A 15,029-nucleotide genomic window follows, 5' to 3' on the forward strand; every position below is an offset into this window, starting at 1 on the left:
TCCAGCTCAGTTCGTGATCTCGTGGTTCTTTTTTTTTTTTTTTTTTACGTTTTATTTATTTTTGGGACAGAGAGAGACAGAGCATGAATGGGGGAGGGGCAGAGAGAGAGGGAGACACAGAATTGGAAACAGGCTCCAGGCTCTGAGCCATCAGCCCAGAGCCCGACGCGGGGCTCGAACTCACGGACCGCGAGATCGTGACCTGGCTGAAGTCGGATGCTTAACCGACTGCGCCACCCAGGCGCCCCTCCCCCGGTACTCTTAAGTTGTTTCGTGTGTGTGACACTTGTGCGAAAGACTTGCAATGAAAGTGGTTTAAATTATTAGTCATCATGCCCAGTCAAAATTAGAAAAATGAAGTCAATTCTAAATTATCCTTGCTACTGGTAGATAGGGGGAACCATAAATAAATGAAAACCACAGATAATTATTACACTTGATATAAAATAATTTCATTTCTGTAAAATAATTTGAATTAAGGTTTATATACCAAATATTTTTTCTGGCCTTCTGAGAATGCAGTGGAAAAACAATTGTCTCACTGACAGTGGGTAATAAATAACTGAAAATAAGAGTTCTACACTGAGTTTGGTTGGTGATGTTTATTTCAGAGGCCTTGGAGATCAAGTAACTAAATCAAAGTCGTGTGTGTAGTTGTTATAATTCTTATGATGAATAGCTGTTATGTTTAATGGCTTGACTATATGCCTGAAAAATTCAAGAAACACCAAAAATTGTAATCAGTGTATGCAACTTTGTGAAAATGACAACACATAGGAAATTTATTCATGTTTTTCACTGTGTGGTAAAAAGGGTTAATGTGAGACTGTTTTCTTCTTGAGAAATGATTATAAAATCTCATGATTAACTACATGGTGGTTTCTGCCCAGCTATTGTTGATCTTAACTCACTCTTTATATTATCATGTCTGCTTATTTTTTCTGACCTCTTTCTGCTTTTCATTCTTTTGATATTTCTCTTTGTTTTCAGTTTTCTTCATAATTCAGTATATAATAATGTATTGTTCACTGAATTTTTTGTTTGTTTTCTTTGAGGGCCGTCCATGTACCTTGGATTTATCTGCTCTGTAGACTTTGTTTAATATTACAACAAATCAGTTATTATTGACCATAATTATTAGTGTAATTTTAATTTCTTTTACTTTATTTTCTTCCCAGATTCGCCTGAGTGACCTTATAGCAGCCAGAATCTTAAGGTATACAGATTTTGATACCTTAATTTACACCTGTGCTCCTGAATTTGACTTCATGGAAAAAGCGGTATGAACAGTTTTCTTTGTTTTTTTTCCTTCTCTACAGGTATGATGGTCTTTTGCTCTTAAGTTTTCCTTTTAGTCTGAAACTCAAATTTTTTATTCAGAGACAACCAACTTTATCATCTTTTTACTATAATTTTTACTAATCATAAGCATTCCTTACCGGTTTTTTTTTTATGTGTAAAATGAGTAAACAGTGACCCCTATCTTAAAGAGTTCTTGATGATGGTTGAATGAGATAATCCAGGAAGAGTGCCTACCATACTATTTGATCCACAGTGAATTACTATTAGTACAGTTCAATTACTTTTAATAGTGTATGTCACTTAGAAGTATGGGACTACTCATGAAAAATAAATCTAAGTTCTTGTTTTGGTTTTTAAAAACTTTAGTTATGTTTCATTTAATACATCAAATATTATAAAAATCATTAACAAAATGGTGCCGAGAAAGATATACTATTAATCATACATTATTCTCTTATCTATCCAACCAGTCATACATTTACTCAAAAACTATTATGAGCACTAATTATCTGTGAGGCTGTTGGCTGCAAAGAGGAAAATGGCTTGGCTTCTGCCTTCAAGAAAGTATTTAATTTAGTGACATGGTAAATCACTCTGACCACATTAATGGGTCATGAGAATTATTTAGCTGCTAATGTCATTTCAGTACTTATTCATATTTACAGTAAGTATGTAGGCTGACTTTCTTCCTTGTTCGCTCTAGTTTCACCAGTGAAAATAATGGAACTTTGCAACCCAGGAAATGATAATATAGGGCCTGGGGATCAGTAAACACAAAATTTAAAAATTAATATTATATAAATAAAGGAAAGATAAAACCAAAAGAAGGAGAAAAATAATATATAGCTAATTTTTGTTTTGATAGTTTTTACCGTTAAAACCTTTGGTACATTTGTATAACTTTTTATAATTTTCATTCTTGTATTAGAAGATGAAGGTTGATAAATATACATAATATCAATGGCAAAAACATTTTTACCTTTATGAAATTTCATTGTGACATAAGTTTTTACTCACTTAATATAAAATTTAATAAATGACTTTTGAACAATTTGCTTTATTTCAGACTCCATTGAGATACACAAAGACATTATTGCTTCCAGTTGTTATGTTGATTACTTATTTTATCTTTAAAAAGGTATATTTAAAAATTTGTTATCATTTGCTTTTGGGTTCAAGATAAGGGCTATAATAGAATTGTAGTTCAGAATTCCATCTTATTTTTAGGGTGAACCCTTCCCCCATAAAACAGATTGCTTACTCAGATCTTTATCTAGTATTATGTGGGTTTTAGAAAGCCTCATTAGAAAAGATATTCTTATTTATTCTTTCAAAAGAATTTTGTCAGTTACCTACTATGTACCATGAACTATATTCACATTGTCAGTCCACTGGAACAAATAAAACAGGCCTGCTTCTATCTTGGAACTTACATTCTTGGTGGGTGTGGGTGCGGGGTGGGGCATTAAGCAAATAATCACACAATAACTAAAGAATTACAATTGTTATAGATGCTGTGAAAGGAAGATGACAGTTTGGTAGCTTTTAAATATAAAGCACATTCAAGGAAATCTTAATCCGCTTTAAGACCTTCACAGGAGAAATTCTACACACATTCTTTAAAAAGTCATTGTGTGTTCACTGTTTTCCCAACAAAAGAAAACATTATTAATGATAGAAGAAATAATATTCTAAAATACCTGTGACAGATTTTCTTGGTCTTGAAGTGGTATATCTGAAACCCTAAAGAACCTGGGTCTTAGTTTTTTGCAATTTTGAACCATCTTTATGATACTGTTTACAAGTCGTCTTAAGTCAGTATTGTTATGCCCAGAATTCGTGATCCCAAAAGACCACCAGGGAGCCAAGTCCGATGTAAAAGCAAAAGAGCCTTTACTCGCGCTAGCTCGAGCTCAATCCCCTACCTGCACCGACGCAGTGGTGAGATACCGGGGAGAGAAGAGAGAGTTTCAAAAGGACAAAGGTTTTATTGGGGCCTAGGGGCAGTTAGTGAGGTAATGGCTATGGCCTCAGCCGATTGGCTGGGGAAGGGTCCGAGTCCTGTTAGGCAGGTGAGGGTGGGGGGGGTTACTCAAGGGGAGGAGGTGTGGTCAAGGTGAAGGACACAGAGCAAGATGGAGTCGGCCGGCGTAGGCCCGCCCTTTCAAGTATGTATTTATCATAGACTTTTAAATAGATAGCAGGAGCATCTCTCTGCCACCATACCAGGGGTAGCCCTGATCCAATTAGTTTTCTATGTGTAAAGTCATGGTGCATACCTTGTGTGTGTGGTTGCAGTTCCCACGTTTTCTCATTCCCGTGTTTTCATGTAAAATGTGAACAATTTATGAGAAGCCTCTGTCTCTACCTTGATCTCTGTTGTTTCTCCCTTGACCCAGTTCCCTAGGGACCACTTGGAAAGAGGCTAGAGGTAACAAGAAGGAATGGGTAAACTAGAGCAGTGTCCCCTGGGCTCTGCCTAGCTCTCCACTAGCCTGTTTCCATTCCATCATGGCAAACTGTGGTATTCTTCCAAGGCTACTCTTAAAGGGGTAATGCAGGAATTAACTCTTCAGTGAGGAGATAGCTGGCATCCGAGAAGATGAGAGCTAGATCTGCTATTACTATTTTTTAAAATTAAGATCCAAGACTCATAAACATAGTACTCGCCCCCAGACATACCACAGCTCAAATGCATGTGCATTAGCATGTCCTCTCACTCTCTCTCTCTCTTTCTCTCTCTCTTTTTCTCTTTCTCTCTCTCTCTCTCTTCTCTCTCTCTCTCTCTCTCTCTCTCTCTCTCTCTCACACACACACACACACACACACACACACACACACACACACACCCATCCCTGCAGCTTAACTCCTTTCTGCCTCCAGGTAAACCCCTCATCTTTATTTGTCCCATTGTGGTTTCTTTTTCACCTCAAAGATATTTCTGATCTAAATTTACATTTTCATTTGTGTGAAGTCACTTCTGGAAGAAAGAAAGAAGGCATATATAGTATGATTTTTCTGTGACACTACAGAATCTTAAACTCCCCTAAGTGCATATATTCTATCAACTATACCACCAAATAGGCTTCGTGCTTGCCTAAGTGACTAGAATCTCATGTCACTTGAAACATTCATCCATAAAAAATGCTCTTGAACAAATGAGAGAAGTTAAAGATTATAAACTTAGATTTAATTTTAAATTAGAGTTCAAATTTCACTCTATTTTTTTTCATTGCTTATTTCTAAGTTGTAAGGCGCATATCCTTCACAGTTTAAAATTTTAAGTTCCCCATAAGGTTTTTATCTTACTGTTTAAGTTGCATAGGATTGTAGCTAAAGCCTCCTTGGCCCAATTTAGCCCCCACCTTCCCCTTCACTCCTCCTGCTCTCCTCCCTCCCTCAGCATCTTGTGGTACATTGTCAGAGGTGCTCACTGGCCTTCCCAGTGCTCACTCGTGGCTGAGATCAGGGAAGCAGATATGCCATAATAATTTTATAATAATCTGGAGTTTCAGTGAAGCAGGAGTATGGACTGCAGTGTATGGAGTATGGAGGGAGGTGGGTAGGGGTGGGGGAGAGTTTCCCACTTTGCGTGGAAGGTTAAGATCCTCTCTGAAAGTACGTGGGAGAAGCAGCCTCCTTTAGAGAAACTAATTCCCCACTTTCAGCCCACCTCCCTCCCAGTAAAATACAAACAAACTCTAGTAAAGAGTTGTCCACATGTAAGGGCTTAGAATTTTAATGTTGAAATGGACCTTAAAGATTTATCTCAACAGCGGGGGTGCCTGGGGAGCTCAGTCGGTTAAGCGGCAGACTTTGGCTCAGGTCATGGTCTCATGGTTCATGAGTTTGAACCCTGCATTGGGCTCTTCTGCTGTAAGGAGCCCACTTTGGATCCTCTGTCCCCCTCTCTCTCTGCCCTCCCTGTCCCTACTCCCCCACCCACCCCCTTGTGCACTCTCCCTCTCTCAAAAATGAATAAACAGTTTTTTAAAAAAGATTTACCCCGGGGCGCCTGGGTGGCTCAGTCAGTTAAGCGGCCGACTTCCGCTCAGGTCATGATCTCGCGGTACGTGAGTTCGAGCCCCGCGTTGGGCTCTGTGCTGACAGCTCACAGCCTGGAGCCTGTTTCAGATTCTGTGTCTCCCTCTTTCTGACCCTCCCCTGTTCATGCTCTGTCTCTCCCTGTCTCAAAAATAAATAAAACGTTAAAAAAAAAAAAAAGATTTACTCCAACAATCCTTTCTTTTTTTTTAATAGCAGAGGAACTTAGAATGGCAAGAAAATATTTGCCTGGGGCAAAGATGGGATTAAAGTGTTTCTGAGAACTCACTTTAACAATTAAGATACTTTTTCCTTGTGGGGGTGTTTACGTTAATGAATTGGAGCATTTTAAATGTCACATAATTCCTTAGAAAAGTTTAATTTATTCTATTCACAGGCTACTCATGATATTTTATGTGTCTTATCTGCAAACACCTATCAAAGGTAATTGTAATTGTTTTTAAATCATACTGTCTTCAGTTACCAAATAACTACTGTAATATTAAATGAATGTATATTAAATCAGCATTTTGATTAAGAAAGACATGAACCAATCTTAGATGTCTCTTAAAAGACTGAATATATTATTCTTAGAGATTTCTTTTATGTGTTTGGACTTGTTTTGGAGATACTTATATTTGAATTAATTTAAAGTTTAAATCAAGTTAAACTTTAATATATGGCTAGAATTTAAAGTCCATAAGCAGAAGTAAGCTAAAGTTTTATTTGGGCAGGTTTTTTTTGACTTTCAGAGAAAACATAATTATTTGTTTTTCTGCATAATCATGAAATAGTTTATTCTCCATTTATTGTAAAGCCATTTGCTGTATCACTTTTTTTTTTTTTTTGGTGGTTTTAGTGAAGTCACTAGAATTATGGCATAAACATATGTGAGTAAAATAACTCAGATCACACATTGCAAAACATATGTGAGTAAAATAACTCAAATCACACATTGCTACCAGACATGAGAAGTAGATTGTGAAGAAAATTTCCTTCTGAGGAATATCTTAAGTTAAATTTTATACTTATAGCTGTACCATTAAATTTGATGTATTTAATGAAATTTATTTTTAGGACAGTTTTAGATTTACGGAATATTTGTGAAGTTAGTACAGAGAGTTTCCATGAGCTCCATACCCCATGCTTATATTTTCAGTAAAGCATTTCTTATGGTTGCTAGAAGAGCTAAACAGAACCCTATGTTTGAAATGGTTAAATCTTATTTGTTGAAATCCAAATCGAGGCGCTTAATAGACCCATGTTCTGGGTCTTAAATCTTAATAGACTTTGTTCTGGTCAGGTAGAGACCAGGCAAATATGCCTTGATGCAGTAAAAAGAATGTTTTTAGAGCCATGGGAACTATTCACATAAAGAATATATGATGGCACCCGGGATATTTAATTGGATAATAGAGGATTGAGAAGTACTTTGTGACTGTCTTCAAATATTTGAGAGGGTACAGTGTGGAAGAGGACAGACTTGAGGGGACCAAAGGGTGGAAGATATTTAGCTCAAAGGAAGGAGGTGATTACAGTCCTGAAAGTGACAGCCTTGTGTGTGTGTATGGGCAGAGGAGTTTTTTAAATTACAAAAATAATACATGTGTACAGTAATACATTCAGATGAAATAATATTTCAAGAAAAGAGGAAATGTTTCCCTCCCTTAGAGCTACTACTCATTGGTGCTGATCGCAAATGGCTTCATATGTATCATTCTAGAAAACACTTCCAAAAACAATAGTTTTATAAAAAATAGAATCAATATTGTTATGTAACTTTTTATTTTTATTTAACAGCTTATCTTGGGTATCTGCCTAGATCTTCCTCATACTTTGTAGTGGTCTCCACATTTTATTGTTCCTCATATGAGTGATTACCAAGTACTTAGCTAGTCCCTCATCAATGGGCGTTAAGATTATATTTATCTTTTTGTCATAACAACAAGTGCTAAGAGTAATGAACATTTCTGTACATATTTCTTTGCATACTTATTTTAATATTTAGAATATTTAGTATTAGAATATTTGAAATGGGACTTTTGAACCATAATTTATAAATGTTTATAATTTGATAAATCCTGAGAACTTATGATGGGAGTGTCCATTTCTCTGTATCTCCATGAACACCAGTGTTATCAAACTGAACTTTTTCTCACAGGTAAAAAAAGAAAAAAAAAAAAAAGGTGGGGGGAAGCAGGGGGGTTCATTTTATTTTATCCGTCTTTACCAGGGAAGTTTTACATCTTTCAAATGTCTGGTGTATTTGTATCTCTTGACCATTTGAAAATTGATTTGTAGGGTATTTTAATTTATATTATAGACAGTAACCTTTTGCCTATTACATGTATAACATTTCTTCTAGGATGTCAATTTATAGTTTATTAATGATCTTTGCTTTATAGAAGTTTAGAATTTCTGTACAGTCACAACTATACATTTTCTGTGTTAATTTCCTTAGAAACACCCACATCAAAATCATTAAATTACTTCCTCATATTTTCTTTCATAATGTTTATTTTTTGCCAAGTAATAAGTATATATTTAAAGTGTACAACACAATGACTTGATGTACATATATATTGCGAAGTGATCACCACAATCAAGTTGATTAATACATCTAACACCTATATCACCTCTCAGTTACCTTTTTGTATATGAGAATGCTTCAGATCCTTACTCTCAGCAAACTTTAAGTATACAATACAGTATTATTAACTATAGTCACTATTCTGTACATTCTTTTCTCAGAACTTTTTCATCTTACAACTAAAAGTTTGTATTTTTTGATGAACATCACCCGCGTCAGCCCCCACCCCACAGCCTCTGGCAACCACCATTCTACTCTGTTTCTGAATTTACTTTTTTTTTCTTTTTTAGACTCCACGTATATGTGATACCATAAACGATTTGTCTTTCTTTGACCTGTGTCACCTAGCTTAATGCCCTCCTGGTTCATCCATGTTGTCATAAATGGCAGAATTCCCTTTTTTTTTTTTTTAAAACTGAATAATATTCCCTTGCTTGTATATGCCACATATTCTTTATCCATGTGTTCAGTGACAGACACTTCAGCTGCTTCTATATCTTGGCTATTATGAATAATGCTGCCATGAACATGGAAGTGCAGATATCTCTTCAAAATATGGATTTTGATTCCTTTGATATGTTCCCAGGGGTAGGATGGTTGGATCGCATGTCAGTTCTCTTTTTAGTTTTTTGAGGAGCCTCCAATACTGCTTTCCATAATGACTGTACCAATTTACATTCCCACCAACTGTACACAGGGTTTCCCTTTTCTCTGTGTCCTTATCAACACGTATCTTTTGTCTTTGATTATAGCCATTCCAATAGTAGTGAGGTGATATCTCGTTGTGGTTCGGAATTGTATTTCCTGGATGATTAATGAAATTGAGCACATTTGCATTTTTCCTGTTCTCCTTCAGAAAAAAAATGTCTCTTCAGGTCTTTTGCCCATGTTTAAATCAGATTATTTATTTATTTATCGCCATTGGATTGTATGAGTTCCTTATTTACTTCAGCTATTAACTCCTTATCAGATACACAGTTTGCAAATATTTTCACCCCTTTCATAGGTTGCCTTTTCATTTTGTTGATGGTTTCCTTTGCTGTGCAGAAACATTTTAGTTGATGTGGTCCCACTGGTTTATTTTTGCTTTTGTTGATGGTGCTTTTGGTGTCAGACTCAAAAAATCATTGTGAAGATCGATGTCAAGGAGGTTTTTCCCTGTTTTTTTTTCATAGGAGTTTTATGGTTTGAAGTATTACATTTAAGCTTTTCATCCATTTCAACTTAATTTTTGTGAGTGGTACAAAGTAGGAGTTTAATTTCATTCTTTTACATGTGAATATCCAGTTTTCTAAGCATCATTTATTGAAGACACTATCCTTTTCCCATTGTGTGTTAGTGCCCTTATCAAAGATAAATTGACCATATACACATAAGTTTATTTGGGGACTCTATATTCTGTTTCATTGGTCCATGTATCCACTTTTATGCCTGTACCATACTGTTTTGATTACTATACTTTTGTGATATAGTTTGAAGTGAATAACTATAATACCTGCAGCTTCATTCTGCTTTCCCAAGATTATCTTGGAAATTCAGGGTCTTGTGTTGTTCCATATGAAATTTGGGATCATTCTTTCTGTATCTGTGAAAAATGTCATTGGAATTTTGATTGGGATTGCTTTGAATCTGTAGATTGCTTTGGGTAGTATGGATATTTTAACATTAATTCTTCCAAACCAAGAACATAGGATATCTTTCTATTTGTGTAGTCTTCAGTTTCTTTCATCAGTGTCTTACAGTCGTCAGTGTAGAGGTCTCTCCTTGGTGAAATGTACTCATTCCTAAGTGCTTTATTGTTTTTGATGCTATTATAAATGAGATTGCTTTCTAAATTACCCGTTCAGATAGCTCACTGTGATTGTGTGGAAATGCAACTGATTTTTATATGTTAACTTTGTATTCCACAAATTTACTGAATTCATTTATTAGTTTTAACAGTTTTTTGGTGGGGTCTTTAGGGTTTTCTGTACGTAAGATCACATCATCTGCAAACAGTTTTACTTCTCCCTTTCTTATTTCTTTTATTTATTTTTCTTGCCTAATTGCCCTGGTTAGGACTTCCAATACAGTGCTGGAGGGAAATAGAGTGGGCACCCATGTCTTGTTCCTCATCTTTGTGGGAAAGTTTTTGAGGTTTTCAACATTGAGTATGAAGTTAGCTGTGTGCCTTTTTTTTTTTTTTAATTTAATTTAATTTAATTTTATTTTATTTTTTTCAACGTTTATTTATTTTTGGGACAGAGAGAGACAGAGCATGAACGGGGGAGGGGCAGAGAGAGAGGGAGACACAGAATCGGAAACAGGCTCCAGGCTCTGAGCCGTCAGCCCAGAGCCTGACGCGGGGCTCGAACTCACGGACCGCGAGATTGTGACCTGGCTGAAGTCGGACGCTTAACCCACTGCGCCACCCAGGCGCCCCGTGTGTGCCTTTATTGTGTTGAGGTACATTCCTTTTGTACCTAATTTGTTGAGAATTTTTATCATGGAGGGGTTTCGAATTTTGTCAAATGCTTTTTCTGTGTCTGTTGAGATAATCAGATGGTTTTTATTCTTCATTCTCTTAAAGTGGCACATCAAATTTATTGATTTGTATGTATTGTACTATCCTAGCATTGCAAAGATAAATCCCACCTACTCATGGTGTGTGGTCCTTTTAATATGATGTTGAAATAGGTTTCTGGTATTTGTTGAAGTTTTTTGCATCTATGTTCATCAGGGATATTGGCCTACAATATTCTTTTCTTTTATCATCCTTGTCTTGCTTCAGTATGAGGGTAATGCCAGCCTTATAAAATGAGATTGGGAGTGTTCCTTCCTCTTAAATTTGTTGGAAGAATTTGAGAAGGATTAAATAAGGATTAATCCTTATTTAAATGTTTGGTAGAATTCTCCAGTGTAGCCATCTGGCCCTCCACTTCTTTTTGTGGGGAGATTTTTGGTTACTTATTCAGTCTTCTTACTAGTTTTAAGTCTATTCAGATTTTCTATTGCTTTGTAATTCAGTCTTTGTAGGTTGTATGTTTCTAGGAATATGTTTCTTTGAGATGTCCAATTTGTCGGTGTATAATTGTTGATAGTAGTCTCTTACGATCCTTTGTATTTTTGTGGTATCAATTTTAATGTCCCCACTTTCATTTGTGATTTTATTTATTTAAATCTTCTCGTTTTTTTTTTTAGTCTTACTAAAGGCTTATTAATTTTGTTTATCTTTTCAAAAAAAACTAGCTCTTAGTTTTATTGATGTTTTCTGTTGTTTCTTGTCTCTTATTTCATTTATTTCTATTATGATCTTTGTTATTTCTTTCCTTTCGGTAATGTTGGGCTTCATTTGTTCTTCTACTTCCTTGAGGTATATAATTGTTTATTTGAAATATTTTTTTCTTAAAATAGGCATTTACCAGGATAAGCTCCCCTCTTAGAACTGCTTTTGCTTCATTCCATGGTTTGGTATGTTGTGTTTTTATTTCATTTGTTTCAAGATATTTTTTATTTTCTTTTGATTTCTTCTTTGATCCATCGATTGTTCAGGATTAGGTTGTTTAATTTCCATGTATTTATGAATTTTCTTTCTTTCCTACTATTATTGATTTTCTAATGTCATACTATTGTGGTCAGAAAAGATACTTGTTATGATTTTAGTCTTCTTAAATTTATTGACCTGTTTTGTGACCTAACATAGGATCTATCCTAGAGACTGTTCTGTGTGCATCTGAGGAGAATGTGTATTCTACTGCTGTTGATGAAATGCTCTGTATATATTTGTTAGGTCCATTTGGTCTACAGTGTAGTTCAAGTCCAATATTTACTCACTGATTTTCTGTCTGGATGATCCATCCATTGTTGAAATTGGTATTGAAATCCTCTACTGTTTTGCATTGCTTTCTCATTCTCCTCTCTGATCTATTTATATTTGCTTAATTTATTTAGTTGTTTTGATGTTGGATGCATATAGATTTATAGATATAGATGTATATATGTATATATACATATGTATAGATATATATGTATATCACATATATATGTGTATATACAGGCATATATATATACACACACATATATATGTATGCATATATATATGATGCTTATATAGTATGCATATGTATGTATGATATGTATGCATATATATATTATATATATATATTATATATATGATATATAGAGTTACCCCTGCTTTCTTTTTATTTCCATCTGAGTGGAATATCTTTTCTCATCCCTTCACTTTCACTTTATGTGTGTCCATAAAGCTAAAATGAGTTTCTTTTTTAAAAAATTTTTTATTTAAATTATCTGTATACCTCATGTGGGACTTGAACTCACAACCCCAAGATCAAGAATCACATGCTCTTAAAACCATTTTACATATATGCATCTACATCTATAAATCTATATGCATCCAACAGCAAAACACCTAAATAAATTAAATTATGTATAATTTGTTTAGCCACTCTCTTTGGGTTGGAGAATTAAATTCATTTACATTTAAAATAATTGTTGATAGATAAGGACTTGTTTTGCCACCTAGATGCTTTCTGTTTCATAGTTCCTTTCTTCTCATGCTGTCTTCCTTTTCCATACTGGTATGCTTTGTTTCCTTTCTCTTAATCTTTTGTGTATCTACTGTAGTTGTTTGCTTTATGGTTCTCATGAGGCTTATTACATAATACATCTTGTAAGTGTCTCTTTTAAGCCAATAAAAACTTAACTTCAATCACATACAAAATCTTAGCTTTTTTCTTTCACTTCCCCTTTTTATCCTTTTGATATCACAATTTAGATCTTTCTGTGTGGTATCCATTAACAAATTATTACGGCTCTATTTTTAAATACTTTTGTCTTTTTACCTTTATGCTAGAGTTAAGTGATTATATACCACTATTACAACATTAGAGTATTCCTAATTTGTGTAGTTAACTTTACAGTGAGTTTCATATTTTCATATATGTTTAGGTTACTAATAGCATTCTTTCATTGTGGCATAAATAACTTCCTTTAGCATTTTTTTAAGGCAAGTGTAGTGGTGATGAACTCACTCATCTTTTGCTTGTCTGAGAAAGTTATTTCATTTTATCTGAGGGATAGCATTGCTGGGTGAAGTATTCTTAGTTGGAAGATTTTTTTTAGATTTCTTATTTTTGAGAGAGAGGGAGGGGGAGAAAGAGAATTCTAAGCAGACTCTGCGCCAGCAGCAGAGAACCCAGCATGGGCTTGGTCTCACCATGAGATCGTGACCTGAGCCGAAATCAAGTCAGGCGCTTAACCACCTGAGCCACCCAGATGCCCTGCTTTGTTGGCAGATTTTTTAGTGTGAGCATTTTGAATATAACATCTTATCCTCTCCTGACCTGCAAGGTTTCTGCTGAGAAATCTGCTAATGGCCTTAGGGGGGTTCCCTTTTATGAGATAATTACTGCTTTGACAGTTTATTCTTTGTCTTTAGTTTTGACAATTTCATTATGATGGGTCTAGTGAATTTGGGGGGGGGGGTTAATTTGTATTGGTACCTGGAGCCTCATGTGCTTGGATATCTAGATCTCTCCAGATTTGGCAAGTTTTCAGCTGATCTTTATTTTTTTTTTTAATTTTTTTTTAACGTTTATTTATTTTTTGAGACAGAGAGAGACAGAGCATGAATGGGGGAGGGTCAGAGAGAGGGAGACACAGAATCTGAAACAGGCTTCAGGCTCTGAGCTGTCAGCACAGAGCCCGACGCGGGGCTCGAACTCAAGGACAGCGAGATCGTGATCTGAGCTGAAGTCGGACGCTTAACCGACTGAGCCACCCAGGCGCCCCTCAGCTGATCTTTAAATAAGATTCCTGTCCTTTCTCTTCTCCTTGTTGGACTGCCATAATATAAATATTGTTTCTTCTGATGGTGTTCCATAATTCACATAAACGTTCTTCACTCATTTTCATTCTTTTTTTTTTTTCTCTTCTCACTGGTAATTTCAAATTAATCACTGTTCAAGTTCCCATGTTTTTGTTTCTGCTTGATCAGGTATGGTATTGATGCTGTATATTGCATTTTTCATTTAATTTATTGTATTTTTTGGCTCTAGAATTTGTTTGGTTCTTTTTATAGTTTCTAGCTGTTGAACTTCTTGTTTTATTCATGTATTGTTTTCCTAATTTTATTTAGTTGTCTGCACTCTCTGTAGTCCACTGATCTTTCTTAAAACAATTATTTTGAATTCTTTGGCAATTCATAGATCTCCATTTCTGTGGGGTCAGTTACTGGAAAATTATTGTGTTCCTTTGACTGTGTTACACTTCCGTGATTTTTCATTTCTTGTAGCCTTGCCTTGCTCTCTTCAATTTCATGGAGCAATCACCTCTTTCAGATTTTAGGGTCTGGTTTGGTGAGGAAAGACCTTTACCTGCAGGTGGGTGCAAGGAGCCAGGTAAGGTGTGCTGTTTCCATTCTTGGGGAAGGCTCAACACTGTAGTATTTGTGCAGCTCTATCAGCTGAGGTTAGCGTCAGTGAAGATTGCAGGCATCTTCAATGACCAAGGCTGTGGATGTCTGTAATGGTGGTGATCTGCTGGGATCTGCAGTGGTGAAACTTCTGGGGACCACTTGATCTTTTCTCCCATGGTGCACGTTGTGGTCAAGGTATCTTGACCACCGGTATCTCCTTTGGCACTGGGTTTGTCTTGTGGGTGCCCTTGTGGTCATGGTGGCAGTGGTGTTTGATGCGTGGGTGACCATGGGACAGCTGTGTTCCTGGGGATTGGAACTCGTGTGCTTGCAGAGCAATGGCGGCTCTGGGCTCCAGCAGTTCTGGCTAGCCCCCTGTAGTGGTGAATCTGGTTCCTAAGATGTGAGTGTACGTGGAGCAGGCACAATTCGGGGACTGCAGCCTGGGCATTCATGGAGAAACAATGGCTTCAGGGTGCGGGGCACTGGCTGGCTCACGTTGGTGACAATTTGCAGGACACGGATATGCATCAAATGACCGCAAGGCTGGGGTCTGGAGTGCAGGCACTCATAAAGCAACAGTGGGTCTGGGGTTCTGGCTAGCCTGCAGCAGCATTGGTTTCACACCTGAGGCATTGGTGTTTGCAGAGCAGCCACAGAGGTCTGAAATGCTGG

At 36.1% G+C, this 15,029-nt stretch overlaps 1 protein-coding gene across 1 annotated transcript in view; it reads left to right on the forward strand.

The window, feature by feature from the left end:
* Positions 1–15,029, forward strand: part of DPY19L2 (dpy-19 like 2) — a 97,071-nt gene that overhangs the window by 59,661 nt on the left and 22,381 nt on the right. Inside the window, exons 14-16 of the mRNA XM_040472275.1 lie at positions 1,179–1,280; positions 2,369–2,440; positions 5,744–5,790. Coding sequence (XP_040328209.1) covers positions 1,179–1,280; positions 2,369–2,440; positions 5,744–5,790 — 221 coding nt within the window. The remainder of the gene's footprint in view (positions 1–1,178; positions 1,281–2,368; positions 2,441–5,743; positions 5,791–15,029) is intronic.

The sequence above is a fragment of the Herpailurus yagouaroundi genome, unplaced genomic scaffold, assembly GCF_014898765.1.
Source record: "Herpailurus yagouaroundi ecotype Mexico unplaced genomic scaffold, PumYag 100, whole genome shotgun sequence".
In the NCBI taxonomy this organism is placed as follows: domain Eukaryota; kingdom Metazoa; phylum Chordata; class Mammalia; order Carnivora; family Felidae; genus Herpailurus; species Herpailurus yagouaroundi.